Raw genomic sequence first — 27,642 nt, 5'->3', positions numbered from 1 at the left:
AGAAAAGTGCAAACGACAAATGCATAGATATTATTCAAATAAACTATTAAATAACTGTTAGTACAGTTGGAGCGCTAAAAGTTTAAATTGCTAGCATTTTATTCGGTTCGCAACACCTAACTAACATCCTTGATATTTGTAGTTGAATTTTGTTGAAAAATAGATAGTTTTGCAATATTTTCTCGATGTTCAATATAATTCATGTTTAAAGTTATACTAGCGGCGCCACGCGGTTTCACTCGCGGACGAACTCCTAAAATCAAGTATTTCTATAGCTAATGTGTTATTATGATGTATAAGCTATATTATTGTTAAGCTGCATCAAAACCCGTCCTGTACTTTCAAGCTATTTCGTTACAAACATACATACAAATCATTTATTTCTAAAATATTATTTTCGTCGTATACGAAAGCTTTTTGTTTTAATGTAATTACCTGCCCCGGCAGACGATGTTCTGCCCTAAGCCCCTTTTTTGTTGTGTTTTCTCTCTATCCTCCTCTGATCCATTGTCATCTATAAAGGACAATTCACAGAAAGCCTTGCGGCCCAAACTTTTTAATAAGGAAACATAATTTTCCACCCAGTGTCAATCATAAGGGACACTTTTGAATTTTGCGCTTAAATTCAAAAATTCGCGACATTTCTTTTTGTCTTTGCTTTTTTTCTATTGGTCAGTTATATTCGAATAGGAAACAGAAGCCATATTGCCAATCTAACCAATTGTGTCACAACAAATCTCCGCCAAGTGTCATCATGAGCGCCCGCCGAAGGAATGGTGAGTATTAATCCGTTTTTTAATGAATAATCTTTGTGTTTTTAAACTTAAACCTTGTTTATATTTATTATGATTCGTATATTCGTTTATTTAATGACATTATTTTAGGCGTCCTTATTAAAAACAAAGATTTACTAACAGTCAAAGTTAGTTGTCCATTATAATGGACATTGGGATGAACCTTTACTATGTCATAAATTTTAATTACAGGGATTTTTCCAATGAAGCAATTATGTCCGGGCAAACCCCATCCCACAGGACTCAAAGCCTTTGTATTTGCCAATCCCAATGGACTAGTATGCGATTTACATATTTATCAAGGCGAAACTACATATCCGGATTACGCAGGAACTGAATTTGGCCTGGCCGAAAAAGCTGGATAATCTGGTCCCAGGCCATGTTCTCTACTTTGACCAATTTATTACGTCCCAAAGGTTAGCATATGAGCAGCAGTTAGCAGAGGTATTGGATGCACCAGCACGCTGAAGAAATATCGAATCCCTCGCGATTGTCCCATTAAACAAGACTACGAACTCAAAGAAATGGGTAGAGGAAGTTCCCATGTTCTAGTAAAAGAAGACAATATATTATATTATATAATAGACAATATAAACCGATGCAGACTATGTCATTTTAATAAAACTTATTTCAAGTGCACTTCGTGCCAAATATATTTGTGCCTTACTAAAAACAGAAATTGTTATTTAGAGTTTCATCAGCAATAATTGCTGAAGGTTTTTTTGATTGTACTTGATTTTTATTTGTTACCTGTTTCATCAGTATTACTTACTTATAACTAGTTTTTATTTATTAGATTTAGCATTGCAGGGCATAAAAGAGAAGTTTACTTTTTATTTTTGATACGAAGGTTTTTGTTTTTAGTTGATTTTAATTTGAATATGAAGAAGTATTGTTTTTGTTTACTGCTAGATATTTTTTTTGATATTTCTTATGCCCCTGCCTAAATATTTTTGAAACAACTTTAAATATATTGTTATTTTTTCCATATTGAATGGTTTTCTTTTATCCCAAGTACCCAGTGGTAGATTTTTCGTTATGAGCCCAATGTCCTTCATAAAACCCAAACACAAATCAGCTGATTTTAAAGTATCAGCCCAATGTCCTTTAAAATGGACACCACAAATTGTAACAAACAAGCGTACCGATCGACTAAGTATCATGCCATTGTATCCCAAAAAATAATATAAAAATTCTAGTTTTCCTTTTTAATGAATAACGCCACACGAAAGTCGTGGGCGGCAAGCCTTAAAAATATGTTGTCCTTTTTGCTTGACACTGGGAGGAAAACAAATATTGCTATTTAGGTCTTGGGCCTGAGGAGGCTATAAAAACCTTCCTAGTGCCCAAACAAAAACGTTAAAAAAGTATCAACAGAATTGGTTAAGCCGTTCTCGAGTTTTACGCTTAGCAACACAATTGGCGATTCATTTTTATTATTTAAATAGATATATACCTAGTAGGGGAGCCCATAATGCTAAATGTGGATTTACTCGAGCGTTACGGGAACCTATTAGAACTACGTTTCGAGCTCTAGGATTTACTCTAGCGTTACGGGAACCTAAACTGACGATTCGAGCTCAACCTTAGGGAATTATGGATTTTTTAAATTTTGATCCCGAGCGCCTGAGCGCACCCACCAACCATAACTGCTCATATTGACTAGAGGTACTAATGAAAGCTAAGGTACCTTCCCTATAGTAATCTGACGCGCTCGAGTAAATCCCAAAATCCCCTCTTGGGCTCCCCTACTTTAAATTAGTGCATGCAAGTAAAGGCACGGTATCAAGCTAGTAAGCCTTATAAATATGCGCTGCAGGCTAGGTCTCCTGGGAGCTGTATATGGCTCTATAAACAGAGGTCTAATTATGTCCCCGGGGGCATCAACTGTGCCTGTTATAATTCCTAGATTCTAGCAATTGTTGGATACTAGATAATAGGATAACCAAAAATGTAATTTCTTAATGAAAACGGCTAAGGAATGGAACTCTCTCCCTAGCTCCATATTTCCCGCACAATACAATCTGGACCTTTTCAAATCGAGGGTGAACAGGCTTCTTCTAGGCAGACGTGCATCCAAGTAGACCACATCGCCGCTTCCCATCAGGTGGGATCGTGGTCAAACGTCTGCCTATTCATTATAAAAAAAAAAAAAATGTAATTATGGTTATTATCAGCTAAGATTAAGATTCACCTTAATGAAAGGAACCTTCAAGGTAATTTTTTTATATGAAATTATTTTTTTGTTTTTAAACGACTTCAAAAAATAGGAGGAGGTTATCAATTCGGCTGCTATTTTTTTTGTAGTTGTTTGTCCATACATTCTGATCTCCTTTCGCATTTTTATAATATCATACTACATTTCCGCCCGCGGCTTTGCCCGCGTTTTCAAAGGAAAACCCGCATAGTTCCCGTTCCCGTGGGATTTCCGGGATAAAACCTATCCTATGTGTTAATCTAAGTTACCCTCTATATGTGTGCTAAATTTCAAATGTAATCGGTTCATTAGTATTTGCGAGAAAGAGTAACAAACACACACACATCCTACAAACTTTCGCATTATAATTAAATATTAGTAGTCTATACTAATATTATAAAGAGGAAAGGCTTGTATGTATGTATGTATGTATGGTTTTCACGCATAAACTACAGGACCGATTTTGATGAAATTTGGCACAGATAATCTTTAGACCCTGAGGAAGAACATAGGCTACCATTTATTGCGAAATATGTACCACGGGCGAAGCCGGGGCGGACCGGATATTATAAAGTTAAAGCTTTTTATAAACGAATTATAATCAAATCGTTCAATATAACATAATAATATAATATATTTAAAGCTGACTGAAGATTATACTCCACACCAAGATATAATAAGTAAATTCCCTCTTCTCTACTCGTACCTTCCTTTCACGTTAGAAACAGGAAATTATAAATTTATTTTCAATTTTCACTCCTCTCAACGGATTTGTGTTAAAATAGAAATGTGAAATAGTATTTTCTTTTGAAATTCTACCATAATGCTACTATGTTTTTCCTTCTCCTTTTTACGAGATTACCTACTCAAATCTTTTGTTTTATATCTTTACTTTCAAAATATGTTTGCATTTTTATGTTTGTTTGGTCGTGGGTTCGATTCCCACCCGGGGCAAATATTTGTGTGATGACCATAGGTGTTTGCTCTGTATTTGGGTGTTAATTATCTATATAAGTATTTATTTAAAATTATTTTTGTATGTTTATCAGCCATCTGGTTGCTATAACACAAGCGAAAGCTTAGTATGGGATCAGATCGTGCCGTTTGTTAAAATTATTCTTAAATATTTATTTATTTATTGGTAGCTATTAACTTTTAAATATTGCGTTAAATAAACGTATTAAACACAGATTACTAAATAATTACAACGTAAATTAAACTCATTTTTAACTAAAACTTTATATATAAAAATGAATCGCAAAATGTGTTGGTAAGCACATAACTCGAGAACGGCTGAACCGATTTCGATAATTCTTTTTTTATTATATTCCTTGAAGTACGAGGATGGTTCTTACGTAGAGAAAACGTAAATATGTACCACGGGCGAAGCCGGGGCGGACCGCTAGTTTACTATAGATTTGATTTATGTTGAATTGTTTTTATAATTACTTATTTTAGAACTAACACATTACAAGTTTTCTCTATCAATAGGTAGAGAAAGTATTTATCCATTTAGAAATAGATTAACATTTATATTTGTAGTTAAAGTTGTTTGCGTGTTTTTAGGGATTTTTGTAGACTGTGATATGAAAAAGGGAGAAAGAGAAATAAGTATATTTGCTTTGGAATTCTGATATTTGATACAAATCTTATAAATGAAGTATTTTGATGAAAAGTCAGTCAATAATTTGTGAGAATTATTGAAGGTTAAATGATTGTTTACCCGAAATATAGACTCAGGCCAATTATATCAGATTCGTGTAGAAGATCTATTTGATTATTTAAACGGTAAATGAGGAGGTAAGTAAAGGATTATATCTTCCTTAAATTAATTTAATCCTGAAATTTAAGGGAAATGTCACAAATTTTAGTAGAAATGAGGGTTTATTTCTCGTTAGTTGAAACCATTATATTCAGTGTGTTGAAAAGCTTCATTCTTAATTATTTAAACATAATTTCATGTCTTATGCTTATCCCTTCCCTACTAATATTATAAATGCTAAAGTAACTCTGTCTGTCTGTTACGCTTTCCCGCTTAAACCTCTCAACCGATTTTGATGAAATTTGGCACAGACCATCTTTAGACCCTGAGAAAGAACATGGGCTACCTTTTATCAAAACACCACGCGGGCGAAGCCGCGGTCGGAAGCTAGTGTAATATAATTCAAATATTTCTTAAATGTAATTTAAGCTTAGAATTTAAGCAATTTTAAAGGAAGCGAATTAAAAAAAATCAAATCTTTATTTTTTTAATAGCCTTAAACTACCTTCTTTATAGTTTACGTGAACTAAAACATGTCGATGAATATATTTTTTTAAATCAATTCGTATAAAAAATATAAAGTTTACCAATGTATGTCGTCTTACTTAATGATCTAAGGTCGTCAGCATGTTGCACAGAAAAACAATTAACAGTTAACAAACAAGTTGTGGAATAATAAAAATAGTTTATTTTGTGAATAGATGACGGTGTTTATTTGCAGTGTTTTCAAATTGTTTAAATTCGAACAATATAAACAATGAAACTGTATGTTCAACATTGGTATAGGTAATTTTTAATTCATATAGAAAAAAAACATTTCGTTAAGAAATAAACATAAATAGTTCTATCCCATCAAAAACATCCTGTAAAAAACCCAAGTCTCGCAGCTCAGTCTTTCTACCGTCAAAAGTTGTGAGATCCATGTAATACCAAGTCGGTTAATCTATTTAGTGTCTACTTGAAGGACCTTCTGTCTTAAGTTATTACATAAGTTATTATCATGCCAATATTAAAAATATTTAACGTTTTAAACAAATAGATCGACTTGGACATCGCTATTGGACATAGTTATTGATGCAGTTGGTGTATTTGGAAAACTGGACCGAAATTACAAAATATTTAAGTTTTCCCATGATTAAGACACTAAACTCTATATGTATTCCAAATATGAAGCTTCTAAGTCTGCTAGAAGTGCCTTGGACTTTTGATGATCGGTGAGTCAGTGAGTGACAAAATTTAGAAACTTTAACAAGTTGTCATTCTTAAACTACTGGTTCAAATTGACTGAAATTTTAAATATTCCGTGTTTATACAATGCCGGATTAGTTACTGAAGATTCAGGTTTCTTGCTTTATCCACAACCGAATTATAGGGGGTCGAAAAAGGCCCGAATTGCTTCGAGAAAAGGATGGTACGGCCGTGCCGCTTTTTTTTTGCTCGACTTGGCGGGGGCACTGCCGTGCCCCCAGATTTTCAACAAAAAAAACTAAATACCATCTTCAAATTGTCAGACCAAATGGCAGGCACCTGCTTCGAACTAAAAAAAAAAAAATTCGTATGGCACTCGAGGACTACCGCGGTAAAGCAAATTGCATAACATCCCATCGCTGTGCCGGTTGGAGGGGAGTGTTAGGTTTTTTCGTTACGGAATTTTATATTCGTTCGCCGCGCTCAAAGTCTGAGATAAAAGCTATGCAATAGCTTAAAATATCCCTTTAAATAACCCTCCCTTTTTTGAAGTCAGATGAAGAATAAATAACCGAATTCAATATAACATTTACAAGAACTACAATACGCTGAAAACCTTTTGTACAGATTAAAAATACGTTTAAAAACGATATAAAAAGAAATTCTATGATTCCATTGTTTTATATTTCTCCGTTTCCAATGAAAGAAAATGCATTTAGTCAATTCAATATGACTGGTATTGTATTCGCAATCATCTTAAGAATAATCTTATTTGTAATTTATATTGTAAGATTGTATTTAATGAAGTGAAGTCCCATGTCCCCAAGTGGGGTAAGGGTTAATTCGCTGAACGATTTTCTTAGAGAACAAGTAAGTGATTTCTTCTGTGTCCTACCAGACCAAGACATTTTTTTTAAAAGTAACAGTTTTGTTAGGAGTTTATTTTTCATGTTACGTGTAATGATCGAATTTTATAATAACATCACACGTCGGTATTTTTTTATATATTTTTGTCATAAGTTCAATGAAAGGAATGGGATTTTAACCATTTTAACCAGATTAAGAAAGAAATAAATGTTGCATTTTCGTGTATAGATATAGATTTAAGAACGAATTTTATGAAAATTTCGTTATATTATTTTAATATAAATAAACTTAAACTAAAATTCACATAGGGACTTAACCATAATTTTCTATTTTATATAATTGAAGTTATTTTAAAGTGTTAAAGAGTTCCAACCTACACAGTACACACGTTTTCCTGTAATTCTCTCGAACTGTCGTATTTTTTAATAAGGTCCAGGTATGGGAAAATTTAACAATACCTATGTATATGAATATCTATCTTCAAGTTGTTCTCGAGTACTGACGTTTTCTTGGAAATAAGGATTTTTTTATTTATAGTCAAACAGCTTTCCACCCGCGGCTTCGCCTGCGTTTTCGAAGAAAAACCCGCATAGTTCCCGTTCCCGTGGGATTTCCAGGATAAAACCTATTTATTTATTTATTTATTTATTCTTCACTGTATAGGAAATACAAGATTAAGACGACACAAAATAAAAGATACAATCGGCATACAGTGGGCGGCCTTATGGCTATAAGCCATTTCTTCCAGGCAACCGTCGGGTAGAGGATAAAAATATAATAACTTCGGTAGTGTGAGCCAATAATTAACATGAGTTATAACTTATAAATATTTGAATAATAAAATATATAGTAACACATATACATAAATATTATATACGTATAGAATATAATAATCACATACATACATACATATACAAATATCATACACATACTTACAGATACAAACAGCAATACGATAATTACATAAATACTACAATTAGAGGGAAAGGAAATAATCTTTCAGCATTTTCTTGAAAGAGCTTATTGATTGAGCACAACGAATTCTCTCAGGTAGGTTGTTCCATAAACGGATTGCAGTGACAGTGAAGGAGGAGGTGTAATATTTAGTTGAGTGTATAGGGAAACTAAGCAAAAGATTGTTGGAAGATCTAAGAGAGTAGGTATCAGTTGTAAGGAAGTTAAAGTTAGATTTTAAGTAGGAAGGAGAATTAGGACAGAAAAGAATAGAGTAGAGAAGTTTGAGGACATGCATATTCCGGCGTGAACGGATTGGCAGCCATTTAAGTTTCCTACGATACTCGGAAATATGGTCAAACTTTCGCAGCCCATAAACAAATCGGATGCAAGTATTTTGGAGCCGTTCGAGTCGATTAAGCTGCTCTTCACATAAGTTTGTGTAACACGCATCAGCATAATCCAGGAGTGGCAAAAGAAGAGTCTGCGCAAGCATAACCTTGGTAGGTATAGGTAGGAAGTGGCTTAACCGTTTTAAACTGTTTGCGGATGCATACACTTTTTTAGAAACAGCTTTGACTTGTGGTACCCATGATAGTATTTCGTCAAAGGTTAATCCCAGATTTTTCACCTCAGAAGTGTATGGTATAACAAACCCATCGAGTTGTATACATGGAAAATCGGTCCAGTTAATTCTTGAGCGTAGTTGTGAACTTCCAATGACTATTGCTTGGCTTTTATTAGGATTAATTTTAATACCAAATAGTTTACTCCATTCGTGTATGGATTCCAAATCAGTGTTCAGTGTTTGAATAGCATTAGAAAGAGTGTTGAGTTCTGAGTGAGCATATATTTGGAGATCATCTGCATACATATGGTAGGGAGAAGACAGTTTAGGAGTAAGGGAATTTATAAAAAGTGCAAAGAGGAGTGGGGACAACACGCCACCCTGTGGGACACCAGCTGTAATGTTGCTCCAACACGATATTTGATCGTTCATTACTATGCGTTGCCGGCGTCCAAACAGGTAACTTTGAAACCATTCAATTACCGTTGGAGATATGTTAATAGAATTGAGCAAGCTCAACAGTAACTCGAAATCAACACAGTTGAAGGCATTCGTGAAATCCAGTAAGACGAGTACTGTAAGTTGCTGGCTATCCATACCTAAACGAATATCGTCGGCAACTTTGACTAGAGCAGTAACCGTACTATGACCAGGACGGAAACCGGATTGAAAAGGACTAAGGATGTGATTTGAGTAAAGGAAATTACTTAGTTGGTTATAGACAAGACGTTCAAGAACTTTGGAGAGGAATGGAAGGATAGAAATAGGGCGATACTCATTGTAGGATGAAGGATTACTTTTTTTAGGAATAGGAATAATATGAGCATCTTTCCACATGGTTGGAAATGTATGTGAGGTTAAGGAAAAATTAAGGATATGAGTGATTATAGGAGCAATTATGTCAAGGATGGGAATGATCATATTACGGCTAATAGCGTCACTGCCAACGGCCTTCGAGGTGATGGATAGAATATTCTTTTTAACACCACAGACGGAAAATTGACGGAAAAAGAACGGAGGATAGGTAGGGGTCGGAATAAGAGAAATCTGATTTAAAGAAGCATGTTTGTTGATGTGAGCTGAAGAATTGGAACAAAAGAACTTATTAAGGTCATCTAAATTTACATTTGAAGGAACAGTACAATTTTTATTGCTTCCGACACCTAGTGACTTAAGAAACTTCCATACGTTGGATGGGTCGCCGTTCTCGACCGAGCTATGGATATGGCGTCGTTGCGCATCCCTACACATAGTATTGCAGCGATTCCGAATGTTCTTATATTTTTCACGACGCTCATTCGATTTACACGTTCTCAGTTTTGCTTTAGCACGGTTTTTTAACTTCATTATTTTTTTAATCTCAGGAGTTATCCAAGGCGACGGCGCTTGTTTCAACTTTACAGGTCTGAGTGGAGCATGTTTATCGTATAACTCGGTAAGGAGAGAATTGAATGTCTGAATTTTAGTGTCAATGCTATCAACACTCAAGACCTGCAACCAATCAATCAACTGAGCATCATCACAAAGGGTTTTCAGATCCATACCACCAAAGTTACGCCGCAAGACCGTTCTTTTTTTGCTTTTAGGAACCCGGAGGTTGTACGAGAGAAAGATTAAATCATGAAATGAGAAGGCTTCGGCGGGAAATTGGCCATGTTTGGAAACAAGATGTGGAGCAGATACAAACATAAGATCTAAAAGAGAAGGAGCACAATTTGGGAAAAAGTGAGTAGCGTTTAACGGAAGAGAATGTAGATTAAAAGAGTCAATAATAGAAATAAGCTTGGAACTACGCGAGTCTTTCTTCATTAAACAGGTGTTGAAATCACCCATAAGAATTACGTGATTGAAGAGAGGAATAAAGTTATGAAGTATGCTTTCAAAGTTTAGGAAATAATCAAATGAGACAGATGGGCTATAAAATACACCAAGAAGAATTTTAGCTCGAGATATAGAGATTTCTAGAAGAAGATGCTCAGCCGCATTGGCTAGGGGTGGTTGAGGTGACATACTAATTATTTTAAAAGGAATATCTGTGCGCAGATAAATAGCAACACCACCTCCACCTCTACCCACGCGGTCGTTGCGGATTAAATTAAAATTAGGGAGATGGTAAAATGAGGAGGGTAGATTTGGCTTAAGCCACGACTCAGAGACCAATAAGGCATGGAGATTCACTCCTTCAAAGGACGCCAACAAGTCTGAGAAATGTGCAGGAATGCTTTGGGCATTTATATGCACAACATTGAGACCACTAAATGAGTTAGCGAATTCAGATTGCAATAGAGAATTTAAAGAAGGAAGAGATGCGTCATGGAAACTATCACTACTGGACAACTCATCATGAGATGAAGCAGAAAGAAACTCATCCGTATCGGTATCGCTAAAAGACATGTATCATAGGTATAATATAATATAATATATAAGTAAAATTTTAAATTAAGATATATTATAATATTGAAAATAGATAATATAAAAATATAATACTTATTTATAAATAAGTATAAATAATTATAAAGATAAATTAGTTTAATAAATGAACAAATAATTATTTTAATTAAAAAAATTATTTTAAATATTTAAACAATTAGGTTTAATTAAAATAATTATTTTACAAATAATTATTTTAATTAAACCTATCCTATGTGTTAATCCAAGTTACCCTCTATATGTGTGCTAAATTTCATTGTAATCGGTTCAGTATTTGCGTGAAAGAGTAAAAATCACACACACACACACATCCTCACAAACTTTCGCATCACTACATAGTATAAAACATAGTCGCCTTTTCTGTCCTTATGTCCCCATGTATGCGTAAATCTTTAAAACTACACAACGGATTTTGATGCGGGTTTTTTTAAGGATAGAGTGATTCAAGGGGAAGGTTTTAGTATACAATTTATTAGGTTTTAGACAAAGCGGGTGAAGCCGCAGGTGGATAGCTAGTTTATAATATTAGTAAGATTAACATTTTTAGCAAGAAAAGGTAAAGACTGAGTATGTCTTTACATATTAAAAGAGAAACGTAAGATAAGGTATGCAATTGTTAATATTTCTAGCAAGAATAACTGAGTCTTTAGATATTAAAATAGAACGTTAAGATCATATAAAGAGGTGATTCCGTCTTTGACGTGGGTTTAAGTGGTCTTATTAATTGAGATTGAGACGAATTCTAAATCGTTGAAACGTGCCGACCCACGCAAGATGTTACAGGATTATAAATAAGTAATTTAAATAACAAAAACAACCAAACACTGTTATATTTAATGTTTAATTGTGGTCGCTTTTATAATTTTACATTTCGATCACTTGGAAAATTTTAAATGAATTTTGAAATAACAAATTATTTGAACACAAGAATTAAGACCTTATTTTAATATCTACAATTTCACAATTAAAATGAATACATAAAAAAAAACTCAAAAATCTCAAACATTTATTTAGGTATTCAATTAGACTTCTTATTTTTATTATTTATTTCTTCATCGGATTTTGTATTTAACTAGCTTCCGCCCACGAATTTGTACGTGCATCCCCGCTTTTCCCCGTTCCCGCAAGAATTTCGGGAAATCCTTTCTTAGCGGATGCCTACGTCCAAACATCTACCTGCATGCCAAATTTCAGCCCGATACGTCCAGTGGTTTGGGCTGTGCGTTGATAGATCACTAATCACTATATCAGTCAACTTTGAGTTTTATATATGTAGATTTTACACGAGGATTATGCATAGAAATTAATATCTTTAATTTTAAATATGTTGTGGTTCATCTCAATCTAAATTGTCGTTACCCTGCAGACTTAAAGTTAGTATAAGGTAGGTAATAGTTTTTAAACAAAAAATTATTTAACTAGACATTATTAAACTCGCCCAATTCCAAACTTGTACAGCAACATGGACAGGTGTTACAGTGCACAAAGCTAAACATGCTTTGTGTGGAAGATTGAGGCTTTGTGAAACGGACTGTACGATGACAAGTCGCACCAAGCTACTGTAGATTTTCTTAAGTTATACATACTTTTGAAGAAATTACAGTAATAAATCAAAGACAGAAAAGATTTATTTATTTAATTTGTTTATAGCACTTTATTGTACAAATGAATAATATTAAAAAAGGCCTTATTGCCCAACAGCAATCTCTTCCAGGTAATCTGGTAGGAAAGGAAATGTTTGCAGTTCAGAGGATAGTGAAAAAAAACGAGCGTGGGTGCCGAACACACCTGTCAGAAGTGAAACTTCTTTGGCCTGATTCAAAGATACCAATATTGTTACCTTACTCCATGACGTGACGGTATTTCCATGACGCGACCTTGAAATTTTACTCTCAACGTGCCTCAAGAAATTTCACTTTTAAGAATACTTTCTTCTTCACTTTCATTTCTTTGTCTTTGTCTTTGTAATACGTATAATATGTTACTAATTCACATGATTCTTCTGACTATGTAAATGCACTGTATATGTATTTTACTAACAAATGGATCTTTGTTATCTGTACATTATGGAAAATAAAAAAATAAAGCATGACTAATTTTAAATATTTCAACTTTGTATAAATTCATTAATTTTCTCTTTGATATCGAGTTTAAATTACTTACGTAAAGCTTTTGATTTAACGATTACAGTGCAACCTTAATATAACGTACCTCAATATAACGATTTCCTCGATTTAACAAATTTTTCGTAATCCCCTTGAATTGTCCATAAGATTCAATATAAAATATCCCTTTACATTACGAACATTTTTTGCGAACAACCTCTTTATAACGAATTTTTAACTATCAAGAAAAGTATAAATACCTCTAATTAACGAATTTCGTCAACCCAAAACCTTTATATAAAGTTCAAACTAATGTAATGATTCGTTAATCTCATAGTATGTGATTCATGTCGCGACAGGTGTCGACATGCTTTTGTTCGTAAAACGATCATTTTTGTTTAATTTAAATTGGAAAGTAATGTGAACACTGCTGCTCGTCACTATTGTTAAAGATTCAAGTTGAAATGGATCAGAAACGTAAAAGACCTCTTTATAACGAATTTTAGACCAACCTAACCTCAACATAACGAACCTCAGTTCAACGAAATATTTGATTTAACGAATATTTATTTGTTCCCTTCAGATTTGTTATATCGAGGTTGCACTGTATATTGTTTAGAATTGTGGTAACAACAAATTTTCGCACTTTATATGTTATCAGTAAGCGAAGCCATGTTACTACATAATATATTATTTTAATACAAATAATTAAGACGGCTTTTTTCAGAAAAGCTTTCACTACTATATGAACAGGTTTTAAATATTATATTACGTTACATTTTTGTGATAACTCACCCATAGATATTTTCAAAATTAAAATTAATTATCACAGAATTAAAGGCTATCATCACTATAATATAATAAATTACACTAACATTTCACCTGCGGCTTCGCCCGCTTTATCAATAAAATGTGATAAATTAGGTATTAGGTACCTTCCCTTGAATAATGAATAACTCTATCTGTAAAAAAACTACATCTATTTCCGTTGTGTACCTAGTTTAAAATATCTAAGGACTTCTTATTATAGACCGGGAGATACTGACATAAAATTTCGAGTCATTTGTAACAGGATGGCGGTTCTACAGGGGTCTTAGTACGCAATGACAAAAAGAAAAACGATGACGTGAACGCTGGTACCGGCGGCTTAGTCGCGTGGACGTTAGTCGAACTCGTCGGAAAATAGCGAAAGTCAAACGATTTGTAACAGTATGGCACTTATTTTTCCTGTAAGTTTGAGGATCAACAAATATAAATACAAAATTTCAAAGATCTATGTGTTGGAAATCTTCACTTATATAAATTAATAATAAATTAAGTTTTCAAGTATGACAGCACTTTTTCCCCCTACTAGAAGTATGGCAAATATAATAATGGTCACATTTTATCAAATACTCTCCAAAAATCCAAATGCAATACTGGTACAAAAAGTTTGGCGAAATAAAAATTTTTTGCAGATTTTCGGCGGTATGGCGACCATTTGGAATCGTCCGAAAAGTATGGCATGGCGATTTTCGTAAATGGCTGCACGACGATAGTTACCTGTGCAAAAGTTAGCCTGGTACAAATGGTTGAATGATTGTTTTATTTAAATCAACACATTCGCGTCGGTATGGCGGGCTGTAAGTCACACCGGAAAAGTATGGCATGACACTACCGCCTACTACTTTTTTATGGGCTATCGGTAAATTCTAAAATTTTTGTGTTACAAATCGTTTGACTTTCGCTATTTTTCCGACGAGTTCGACAAACGCCCACGCGACTAAGCCACCGGTACCAGCGTTCAAACCATCATTTTTCTTTTTGTCATTGCGTACTAAGACCCCTGTAGAACCGCCATCCTTGTTACAAATGACTCGAAATTTTGTGTCAGTATCTCCCGGTCTATTAGGACAGACGCAGGAAGTGATTTTACATCAAACGAACGAATGCTCATACTAATCCCACTATGTCAAATTATGTAACAGGAGTAGAGCATTCTTTCGTTGTTCTTAGTGCGTTCGAAAAGATTAAAAACACTTAATACGAGTTATCGTGTACACTAAAAAATCACCAAAAAATGCTCATGCTCTTGCTCTGGCTCTACGTTCGTTTGAATAAATTTTCGTTTCATCGTTAAGAGGACACTGCAATTTTCAGATATCCTATTAGAAATGAAACTCAGCTCACTGTTTAGTCCTTGCTTATTTATTATGAATCATTAATTGTGTTCAATGACGCAGTTTTATTTGCAATACCAAAGATCAACTACACTGCGCCAAGGTTATTACTATTATTTCAATTTTGATTAATTCTCTAATCACTCAATTAACCTCTTGATTTTAAATAAAACTTCACATAATATTTCAATATTCACACTTTATTATACACAAAATATGAACACCTGCAAATTATATTAAAACTTCGAGAATAATTTGATTTATTCAATAATTTGTCTAAATCATTATAAACAAGTTTAATAATTATTCAAATTCGCTTTTCTGTAGTTGACTCCACCACGAAGGGAACCGCTGTGCTAACGGATTTTTTGATGAATCTTCCTCAGAACTATCTTTTTCCACTGAACTAGAATTTGATTCGTTCTGTGTTTTACTATTTCGTTGAAATCCTTTGTCCAATGCTTCTTTATCAATCGGAAATGTAATAGTTAGGATATTGTTTTCATACGTCCAGGTACCATCAACATGAAGGTATGGAGGTAGAACTTTATATTGTTCAATATTACAATCGGTTCCATTAGCATGTTTAGAGTGTAGTTTTATCAATAGCAGTTCCTTGGTTGCTCTGATTTCTATGTCTTCTTCTTTGTAATCAATCAATGTTATCGTAAGTTTATATTCTGCAGCTTCATGTATTGTTATTAATTCTACAGTGTTGGGTTCTGTGTTTGCTATAGCACTTTCTGTTGCCTTTTCATCTTGACTGTTGGGGGCAGCGTTGACGGTTGTCAAGAGAGCAACTAACAATAAAGCGAACATCGTGCAAGGATGTTGGTAATGTGACTAAGAATTATTGATTCCAATTATTACGATTTATAGTCATGTTATTCGAGTATTTTCGGCGTATGTGCATTCGACACAGGAAGGAAAAACGTGAATTAAATGGATTAATTATGCTAAATAACTTGTTGTTGGACACAGTTATTTAATATGTTCAATTTTTTTTTATTACGTGATGATAAGTAATCTTTTATATTGTTATTCGTGATTATTGCCACAATCTCAGTATACTATATGTATGTGATTATTTTCACCTAATATAGATAATTCTGCAAAATTAAGTCTGTGAAAAAATTCTAATGAAGATTAATTAATACAGTTAATGGCTTAGCTACATCGGTACGTATAACAAAATAAAAAAAGAGCGTGTGTGCCGAGCACAAGTGTCGGAAGTGAAACTTCTTCGGCAAGATTCAAACATACCAAAAGCGGGGCCTTACTAAATAGCATGACGGTATCGCCATGACACGCCCTTGAAATTTTACTCTCAACGTGCATAAAGAGAGCTTCACTTAAAAAAAAAAAACAAAAAACAGTCGAATTGTGAACCACCTTCCGAATTTGGGACCGTCATCAGAAATAATGCATCCGACACAATACATTTTACATTTTCACACTTTATTGTCACACGGTATAATTGTGGTTATTTGTAGATTTTAAAGTATCCCTTCGTGAGGCGGGTTGCGGCTCACTAAAATTAATATTTAATATGAATTGACAAATTGTTTTATAACGCTACTAAAAAATTATGAGTTTATTCTTCTGTTTGATTTTCAAATTTGATTCAAAATCGCCTTTATGTTTCGAAAACCTTGCAGACTAATCTTCTGTCAATACGTCTTCTGCTGGATCATCTTCATCAAAGCCTCCTCTATAAAGAAGTCTAATATCAGGTACTTTATCTCTTCTCTTATTTTTAATTCTTTTGCCTCCGGCTTTCTTAATAGGAAATGTAATAGTAAGAATATTATTTTCATAAGTCCAAGTGCCGTTAACATCAAGATATACTGGTATAGTTATGAAATGTGCGAAATCATAATCGGTTCCATTAGCATGTTTGCAATGTAGTTCTATCTTCAGTAATTCCTTCTTTGCTCTAACTTGTATGTCTTCTTCTTTGTAATCAGTCAATATTATGGTAATATTATATTCTGCGACTTCGTGTACTGTAATTAATCCTTCAGTGCTAGGTTCCGTAATTGTTTTAGCACTTTCCTTTGTCATTCCAGTCGTGACTGCCTTTCTACTTCCATGATTGGGAGCAGCATTCACTGTTGTTAGAAAAGCTATTAATAAAAAAGTGAACATCTCGCGAGGATATACGAAATCTAACTAACAATTTACAAACCCAATTATTACGATTTATACTCCTTTTGTTTTAATGTTATCGGTTTTGGAAAATTGTTAACTTTACACCGGGAAGGAAAAACCGGATTAATTAGATACTTATTTGCAATCGACATTACTCGGTCGCCATTTTTGAATTTTGTTAAGAAATATGTTAATAGTAGTGCCATGTTTCTAATTATTCTGTGTGGTATTTTTAAATACTCAATTGAAATTTAAAGTGTGACCCGCCATGACCGTTATACATTAACTTTGTTACTCGGAACTCTACTATTCGCTAAATCGCTTCTCGTCATCTAGATGGTTTCAATTTTTTTCATCGTGATCATTTTTGTGACTAAGAATTTTTTTTATTGAATACTTAAAAGGTCTTTGACTTTTCTTTTTTTATTTATTATTTTGAAATCATTAAAGATATAAAATAAGAGCCATTAAAAATTGGTCTCAAATCTGCAAGAAAAAGAAAACATATGTATTATTTTGAAATACTAGTACATTTTTATGGTTTATATCAGTTCTAATTATACTATGGTCAATTTACGAGATCCGTGTTCAAATATTTCTACATTCCAAATAATATGGTTGATCTATATTATAACAATTTTTCCTTCTTCGAAAACAAACACTTCTGGGTATTCCCATTATTTTAATTATTGGTTTCGACAATATTAACTCAGCGTATAATTAGATATTGTCAACATTATTGTTGATCGTAAAAGTACCTACTGTGATAATATTACACTAACGTTTTTAAAATTATAAGATACCGACTTTGGTTGCGGAACAGACCAGAATGTGCATTCGTGCCTTTACGTTGGTCTGCCAAAACTAGATGTTGACCATTGACACATAATTTCATGAGAATCGGGTCAGCCGTTTCGGCGGAGCATGTCAAGCAAGAAGAGGAGAGAAAGTGAAATCCCATGTCCCCTGGTGGGGTTTGGGACACAACAAGTAGTGCAACGAAATAAAATATTTTTTGCGAAATTGGGAGCAAAGCTAAATGTATTAATTCCTTGTTTCATTAATTTCGAATGATGTTTATCTCGCTTCCAGGAATATATACTGCAGTCAGAAACACGTAAAATGAATTTTTCAATTAATTGATGTTCTTAGTATAACAAAAATGAATAATAAATTTAATTGATAATGAAATAATTTGAACATGAAACTAATTAATATTTCAATGGTTTAAGAAATAAGTTCAAAATATATTTAATCCGTTGTTAAAATATTTAAAGAGAATGTGAAATGATTAATTGTTGTGTTTTCTATCTGGGGGCACGGTAGTGCCCCCGCCAAGACGAGCCAAGCGAAAGCGAAGCGCACGGGCACTACCTACCTTTTCTCGAAGCGCTTCGACGTTTTTTTGAACCCTCATAACTTGGGTTTGGATTATGCTAGATCAACAAAATTTTCGGGATATATTGTCAATAGCGGACTTATTGAACATATTAAGTTTTAATTACATTAGCTTTTATACTTCAGATTTTATTTATATCTAAAAAACGCTAATTTCGTCACTGACTCACTGATGATCATCAAAATTCTTAAGGTATTTCCTAATGTCCTAGAAAGCTGAAATTTTGTATGTAAGCTAGTATTAGCACACAAACAACAAAAAAATTATAAAACTTGTAACTTTCATCCCCCAACCCCTTAAACTAGGGGATGGGAGTTTGTATGAGACCTGTAATTTTAAATTAAATTTTGATTACGCTAGAGGTCTAATCTAATAATCTAAAACTTGGTTCCCCTATATTTTTTTTTAATATATATGTATAGGTACTCCTTGTTAAAAAAAATAAAATAAAAATATAATCGACATATATTGAGACATACTTCAGATCAGATCATATAAATATGAATGAATTGACAGCGAGCGCGTCGATTGTCGATTGTCTTGCTACTGATTTAAAAGTGAACATGGATTGTGAAATAGTTTCACTTGAAGTAAATCTTGGACCTTGCCATCATCATGTGTCAGCGAACAGCGAACAGCGAACAGCGAACAGCGAACAGCGAACAGCGAACAGCGAACAGCGAACAGCGAACAGCGAACAGCGAACAGCGAACAGCGAACAGCGAACAGCGAACAGCGAACAGCGAACAGCGAACAGCGAACAGCGAACAGCGAACAGCGAACAGCGAACAGCGAACAGCGAACAGCGAACAGCGAACAGCGAACAGCGAACAGCGAACAGCGAACAGCGAACAGCGAAAAGCGACAGCGACAGCGAACAGCGAACAGCGAACAGCGAACAGCGAACAGCGAACAGCGAACAGCGAACAGCGAACAGCGAACTGCGAACAGCGAACAGCGAACTGCGAACAGCGAACAGCGAACAGCGAACAGCGAACAGCGAACAGCGAACAGCGAACAGCGAACAGCGAACAGCGAACAGCGAACAGCGAACAGCGAACAGCGAACAGCGAACAGCGAACAGCGAACAGCGAACAGCGAACAGCGAACAGCGAACAGCGAACAGCGAACAGCGAACAGCGAACAGCGAACAGCGAACAGCGAACAGCGAACAGCGAACAGCGAACAGCGAACAGCGAACAGCGAACAGCGAACAGCGAACAGCGAACAGCGAACAGCGAACAGCGAACAGCGAACAGCGAACAGCGAACAGCGAACAGCGAACAGCGAACAGCGAACAGCGAACAGCGAACAGCGAACAGCGAACAGCGAACAGCGAACAACGAACAACGAACAACGAACAATGTGAATGTGAATGTGAATGTAAATGTGAATGTGAATATGAATGTGAATGTGAATGTGAATGTGAATGTGAATGTGAATGTGAATGTGAATGTGAATGTGAATGTGAATGTGAATGTGAATGTGAATGTGAACATACACAAACACAAACACGAACACGAAAACGAACAACGAACAGCGAACAGCGAACAGCGATCAGTGAACAGCGAACTCGAATTTTAATTCGAACACAAACACAAACACAAACACGAACAACGAACATCAAACAACGAACAACGAACAACGAACAACGAACAACGAACAACGAACAACGAACAACGAACAACGAACAACGAACAACGAACAACGAACAACGAAAAACGAACAACGAACAACGAACAACGAACAACAAACAACAATCAACGAACAACTAACAACGAACAACGAACAATGTGAATGTGAATGTGAATGTGAATGTGAATATGAATGTGAATGTGAACAGCGAACAGCGAACAGCGAACAGCGAACAGCGAACAGCGAACAGCGAACAGCGAACAGCGAACAGCGAACAGCGAACAGCGAACAGCGAACAGCGAACAGCGAACAGCGAACAGCGAACAGCGAACAGCGAACAGCGAACAGCGAACAGCGAACAGCGAACAGCGTACAGCGAACAGCGAACAGCGAACAGCGAACAGCGAACAGCGAACAGCGAACAGCGAACAGCGAACAGCGAACAGCGAACAGCGAACAGCGAACAGCGAACAGCGAACAGCGAACAGCGAACAGCGAACAGCGAACAGCGAAAAGCGAACAGCGAACAGCGAACAGCGAACAGCGAACAGCGAACAGCGAACAGCGAACAGCGAACAGCGAACAGCGAACAGCGAACAACGAACAACGAACAACGAACAACGAACAACGGTGAATGTGAATGTGAATGTGAATGTGAATGTGAATGTGAATGTGAATGTGAATGTGAATGTGAATGTGAATGTGAATGTGAATGTGAATGTGAATGTGAATGTGAATGTGAATGTGAATGTGAATGTGAATGTGAATGTGAATGTGAATGTGAATGTGAATGTGAATGTGAATGTGAATGTGAATGTGAATGTGAATGTGAATGTGAATGTGAATGTGAATGTGAATGTGAATGTGAATGTGAATGTGAATGTGAATGTGAATGTGAATGTGAATGTGAATGTGAATGTGAATGTGAATGTGAATGTGAATGTGAATGTGAATGTGAATGTGAATGTGAATGTGAATGTGAATGTGAATGTGAATGTGAATGTGAATGTGAATGTGAATGTGAATGTGAATGTGAATGTGAATGTGAATGTGAATGTGAATGTGAATGTGAATGTGAATGTGAATGTGAATGTGAATGTGAATGTGAATGTGAATGTGAATGTGAATGTGAATGTGAATGTGAATGTGAATGTGAATGTGAATGTGAATGTGAATGTGAATGTACAACGAACAACGAACAACGAACAACGAACAACGAACAACGAACAACAATCAACGAACACCTAACAACGAACAATGTGAATGTGAATGTGAATGTGAATGTGAATGTGAACAGCGAACAGCGAACAGCGAACAGCGAACAGCGAACAGCGAACAGCGAACAGCGAACAGCGAACAGCGAACAGCGAACAGCGAACAGCGAACAGCGAAAAGCGAACAGCGAACAGCGAACAGCGAACAGCGAACAGCGAACAGCGAACAGCGAACAGCGAACAGCGAACAGCGAACAGCGAACAGCGAACAGCGAACAGCGAACAGCGAACAGCGAACAGCGAACAGCGAACAGCGAACAGCGAACAGCGAACAGCGAACAGCGAACAGCGAACAGCGAACAGCGAACAGCGAACAGCGAACAGCGAACAGCGAACAGCGAACAGCGAACAGCGAACAGCGAACAGCGAACAGCGAACAGCGAACAGCGAACAGCGAACAGCGAACAGCGAACAGCGAACAGCGAACAGCGAACAGCGAACAGCGAACAGCGAACAGCGAACAGCGAACAGCGAACAGCGAACAGCGAACAGCGAACAGCGAACAGCGAACAGCGAACAGCGAACAGCGAACAGCGAACAGCGAACAGCGAACAGCGAACAGCGAACAGCGAACAGCGAACAGCGAACAGCGAACAGCGAACAGCGAACAGCGAACAGCGAACAGCGAACAGCGAACAGCGAACAGCGAACAGCGAACAGCGAACAGCGAACAGCGAACAGCGAACAGCGAACAGCGAACAGCGAACAGCGAACAGCGAACAGCGAAAAGCGAACAACGAACAACGAACAACGAACAACGAACAACGAACAACGAACAATGTGAATGTGAATGTGAATGTGAATGTGAATGTGAATGTGAATGTGAATGTGAATGTGAATGTGAATGTGAATGTGAATGTGAATGTGAATGTGAATGTGAATGTGAATGTGAATGTGAATGTGAATGTGAATGTGAATGTGAATGTGAATGTGAATGTGAATGTGAATGTGAATGTGAATGTGAATGTGAATGTGAATGTGAATGTGAATGTGAATGTGAATGTACAACGAACAACGAACAACGAACAACGAACAACGAACAACGAACAACGAACAACGAACAACAATCAACGAACACCTAACAACGAACAATGTGAATGTGAATGTGAATGTGAATGTGAATGTGAACAGCGAACAGCGAACAGCGAACAGCGAACAGCGAACAGCGAACAGCGAACAGCGAACAGCGAACAGCGAACAGCGAACAGCGAACAGCGAACAGCGAAAAGCGAACAGCGAACAGCGAACAGCGAACAGCGAACAGCGAACAGCGAACAGCGAACAGCGAACAGCGAACAGCGAACAGCGAACAGCGAACAGCGAACAGCGAACAACGAACAACGAACAACGAACAACGAACAACGAACAACGAACAACGAACAACGAACAATGTGAATGTGAATGTGAATGTGAATGTGAATGTGAATGTGAATGTGAATGTGAATGTGAATGTGAATGTGAATGTGAATGTGAATGTGAATGTGAATGTGAATGTGAATGTGAATGTGAATGTGAATGTGAATGTGAATGTGAATGTGAATGTGAATGTGAATGTGAATGTGAATGTGAATGTGAATGTGAATGTGAATGTGAATGTGAATGTGAATGTGAATGTGAATGTGAATGTGAATGTGAATGTGAATGTGAATGTGAATGTGAATGTACAACGAACAACGAACAACGAACAACGAACAACGAACAACGAACAACGAACAACGAACAACGAACAACGAACAACAATCAACGAACACCTAACAACGAACAATGTGAATGTGAATGTGAATGTGAATGTGAATGTGAACAGCGAACAGCGAACAGCGAACAGCGAACAGCGAACAGCGAACAGCGAACAGCGAACAGCGAACAGCGAACAGCGAACAGCGAACAGCGAAAAGCGAACAGCGAACAGCGAACAGCGAACAGCGAACAGCGAACAGCGAACAGCGAACAGCGAACAGCGAACAGCGAACAGCGAACAGCGAACAGCGAACAGCGAACAGCGAACAGCGAACAGCGAACAGCGAACAGCGAACAGCGAACAGCGAACAGCGAACAGCGAACAGCGAACAGCGAACAGCGAACAGCGAACAGCGAACAGCGAACAGCGAACAGCGAACAGCGAACAGCGAACAGCGAACAGCGAACAGCGAACAGCGAACAGCGAACAGCGAACAGCGAACAGCGAACAGCGAACAGCGAACAGCGAACAGCGAACAACGAACAACGAACAACGAACAACGAACAACGAACAATTTGAATGTGAATGTGAATGTGAATGTGAATGTGAATGTGAATGTGAATGTGAATGTGAATGTGAATGTGAATGTGAATGTGAATGTGAATGTGAATGTGAATGTGAATGTGAATGTGAATGTGAATGTGAATGTGAATGTGAATGTGAATGTGAATGTGAATGTGAATGTGAATGTGAATGTGAATGTGAATGTGAATGTGAATGTGAATGTGAATGTGAATGTGAATGTGAATGTGAATGTGAATGTGAATGTGAATGTGAATGTGAATGTGAATGTGAATGTGAACATACACAAACACAAACACGAACACGAAAACGAACAACGAACAGTGAACAGCGAACAGCGAACTCGAATTTTAATTCGAACACAAACACAAACACAAACACGAACAACGAACATCAAACAACGAACAACGAACAACGAACAACGAACAACGAACAACGAACAACGAACAACGAACAACGAACAACGAACAACGAACAACGAACAACGAACAACGAACAACGAACAACAAACAACAATCAACGAACAACTAACAACGAACAACTAACAACGAACAATGTGAATGTGAATGTGAATGTGAATGTGAATGTGAATGTGAATGTGAATGTGAATGTGAATGTGAATGTGAATGTGAATGTGAATGTGAATGTGAATGTGAATGTGAATGTGAATGTGAATGTGAATGTGAATGTGAATGTGAACAGCGAACAGCGAATAATCTGAAACTTGGTTCCCCTAGATATATATATATATGTATAGGTACTCCTTGTTAAAAAAAAAAAAAATTAAATTTAATCGACATATATTGAGACATATACTTCAGATCAGATCATATAAATATGAATGAATAGAAGTGTTGCGAACGTCTCCTGCCTCTTACGTCCACACAGTAGCTAAAAATAAAAAAAAAATTTGTTACAAACAACTTACAAAAAGAAATGAAATCCCACCAAAAACATTTTCATGTAAAATGTTGCCAAGACGAGCCCATATGACTCGCACTGTCAAAAAGTTATCAGATCTCATGTAGAGCCAAGCTTCTAAAACTACACGCCCTAACTCTACAAGGCCTAACTTCACAAACTCTACACCTTAGTCAAAATATGTGGCTTGGCCGTTCATTACTACAAGAACTATTGTATAACACAAAAGTAATGAACAGTGAATTAATTTTTCACCTTACGCCGATGTGAATGTAGCGAAATGGCCAAGCCACATATTTTGACCAAGGTGTAGAGTTTGTGAAGTTAGGCCTTGTAGAGTTAGGGCGTGTAGTTTTAGAAGCTTGGCTCTACATGAGATCTGATAACTTTTTGACAGTGCGAGTCATATGGGCTCGTCTTGGCAACATTTTACATGAAAATGTTTTTGGTGGGATTATAATATACTAAATTTAATCCAGTTCCAAACTCTTTTGTTAAAAGTTCATTCAACTTTTAATATCAAATTTTTTGAAGCTATTTTAAACATTTTGATTTTTTAGTTCAATTCCTTATTAGTTATTGTAATAAAATGAAGCGAAAATTTTATTATTTTGGCAATAATTCACATTCGGAAACGTGTTGTAAATAATGACAAAGCACAATTTGGTTTATACCAACACAAATAAGGAAAAATGGACAATACTATCTCTTCCAAAGATAGTTGTTTTTGTAAGAATTATAATGAATGTTACAATAAAACTCAATATACAAATATGTACTACTTTTATATGAACAACTAGCTTTCCGGACAAATGTTGTTCTGCCTTACTAATATCACTTAGGTTTATAAAAAAAGATGTTGGCCGTTTTTCAGACCTACCCAATATCCTCACAAAATTTCATGAAAATCGGTGCAGCCGTTTCGGAGGAGTATGGTAACTAACACTGTGTCACGAATTATATTTATATAGAGACTAGATTTAACATTGTTTTCTACTGAAGAGGGACTAAGTTAACATTTTTAAAAGGACTCAGATCCAATTTAGCATAGGAAATGTTATAATGTCGCAGGAGTGCAAAGTGCTGTTACTGGAAACAGCTCGTTTGAAGCTAATTCCCAACGTCAGGATGTTGTTCGTTGTCCTCTTTATATCAAACTTGCAAGTCCGGAGATTTACGTAGGATGGCATCATTATTGTCCTATTGCATGCAAAATGTAACATCTATACTAATACTAGCGGTCCGCCCCGGCTTCGCCCGTGGTACATATGAAAAATAGATGTTGGCCGATTCTCAGACTTACCCGATATGCACAGAAAATTTCATGAGAATCGGTCCACCCGTTTCGGAGGAGTATGCAGACTAACATTGTGACACGAGAATTTTATATATAAGATTATAAAGCTGAAGAGTTTGTATGTTTGTTTGAACGCGCTAATCTACTACTGGTCCGATTTGAAAAATTATTTCGGTGTTAGATAGCCCATTCATTGAGGAAGGCTATAGGCTATATAAAATCACGCTATGACCAACAGGAGCGGAGCCACGCGGGTGAAACCGCGGAGCGCAGCTAGTATTTAATATAAGCTATTACAGATAAATCTACTAATAAATAGACCGACGATGATATTACATTGCTGTTAACACCAATGATATTTTTATTATGTTTATATAATACTAGTGGAAAGCGCGCGGCTTTACCCGTATTAAAATTTAACAAATTATATACTATAGCTTCCTCAAAAACTATCTCTCTCTCTTCTCTCTCTTCCTATATAAAAAATCATTGAAATCCGTTGCATAGTCTTAAACATAGGGACGGACAGACAGCGACTGCAACTTTGTTTTATACTAGTGATTTGATTAGTTGTATGTTTGCCTGTTACCGACTCCTTCGGAGTAGATTTTTACGCACTTTAAACAGATAGATTTAATTTAAACTTACATTTCACTTGAGTTAATGTAATGTAAAACCGTTTTAATTATGATAAAAATGATTATACGATGACAATACAATAATTTATATACTGATGAAAAATATAGTGAGTTTTTTTAGTTTTTCAGTACTATTTTAAGAATTCATAAAATACACAAACGGCTAAAATATATTATAGCTGTAATAAGTACCTAAACATTAAAATGGAAGCGATCTATTTAATTAAAAAAAACATGCTTGTAACTTCACCAATATATTGGTTAACCTTAACACCGTGCTTTCAGCAAATGAAATTAATTATAATTTGTACTACGTAATTCTGTGGTTTTGTATATATAGTTCACCCTTTTTAAGTATCGTTTCCTTAACAAAATTTTTTTTTATCAATCAATTTAACATAAAGATCAATTAATGGATGTTTATTTGACTTTGTAAATCATAGATCATCTATCTGTCTAGATACCTATGTATTACGTAAACATCTCCTTTTAAATATAGTATATGTATAGGAAGAGATTCTTTATGAGTTTTTTTAATTCTTATCATTTTTATTCTCTTGAAATGCCAGAAAGTAAAACACAGAAAATTTAATTTTACGTGTTAAATTGCACCGAAAAATTTAACGTTTTTAATATTAATAACGCTTTTAGTCTGTATATCTTTCTCTTGACTGTTGAATTTTCCGTTGATCGCAAATAATTGATTTCTTTTTTAAAAGATAATTCTGTATCGCAATTCACTTTCTTATTAATAAGTGTATAAGGTTGCAAATGCAATTTCAATAATTGGACTAATTTACACGTATTCCACTCAAATAGTAATTTGCAATCATCATCAACACTTGGTTGAATTTATTTGAATCAAACGCCTTCATACACCGTATGATAAGGGCATGTTTTGCTACAGCTACGTTAGTTAGTGCTACGACGTCGAACGAGAGCTACGCGCGTAGCGCGCTACGAACTTTCACATTGACGAAAATGTTTCGGAGTTTCACAAAAAATATAACTTTGTTTTTACGTTTAATTTATATAATAATGAT

The 27,642-nt window shown here is 35.7% G+C and overlaps 1 protein-coding gene and 1 long non-coding RNA gene across 2 annotated transcripts; one reads left to right on the top strand and one right to left on the bottom strand.

The window, feature by feature from the left end:
* Positions 1 to 705: 705 nt before the first annotated feature.
* Positions 706 to 1,637, top strand: LOC149899948 (uncharacterized). Its single transcript, XR_016457794.1, has 2 exons — positions 706 to 776; positions 987 to 1,637. It is a non-coding gene; the product is annotated as an uncharacterized LOC149899948 (long non-coding RNA).
* Positions 1,638 to 15,206: 13,569 nt separating this feature from the next.
* LOC149899947 (uncharacterized) lies at positions 15,207 to 15,927 on the bottom strand. Its single transcript, XM_090113321.1, has one exon. It carries the CDS (start codon positions 15,841 to 15,843, stop codon positions 15,328 to 15,330), a length of 516 nt encoding a protein of 171 aa, XP_089969447.1. The 5' UTR covers positions 15,844 to 15,927; the 3' UTR covers positions 15,207 to 15,327.
* Between the last annotated feature and the right edge of the window lie 11,715 nt (positions 15,928 to 27,642).

The sequence above is a fragment of the Colias eurytheme genome, chromosome 19, assembly GCF_061535395.1.
Source record: "Colias eurytheme isolate Ceu_HAF_F1 chromosome 19, ilColEury1 Martin Lab GWU primary, whole genome shotgun sequence".
Lineage (NCBI taxonomy): Eukaryota > Metazoa > Arthropoda > Insecta > Lepidoptera > Pieridae > Colias > Colias eurytheme.
The sequence above is the reverse complement of the archived record's forward strand: the minus strand, read 5'-3'. Positions and strand labels throughout refer to the sequence as shown.

Coding starts and splice junctions, on each gene's coding strand:
- LOC149899947 (XM_090113321.1), bottom strand. CDS start 15,843: ATGTTCGCTTTATTGTTAGTTGCTCTCTTGACAACCGTCAACGCTGCC.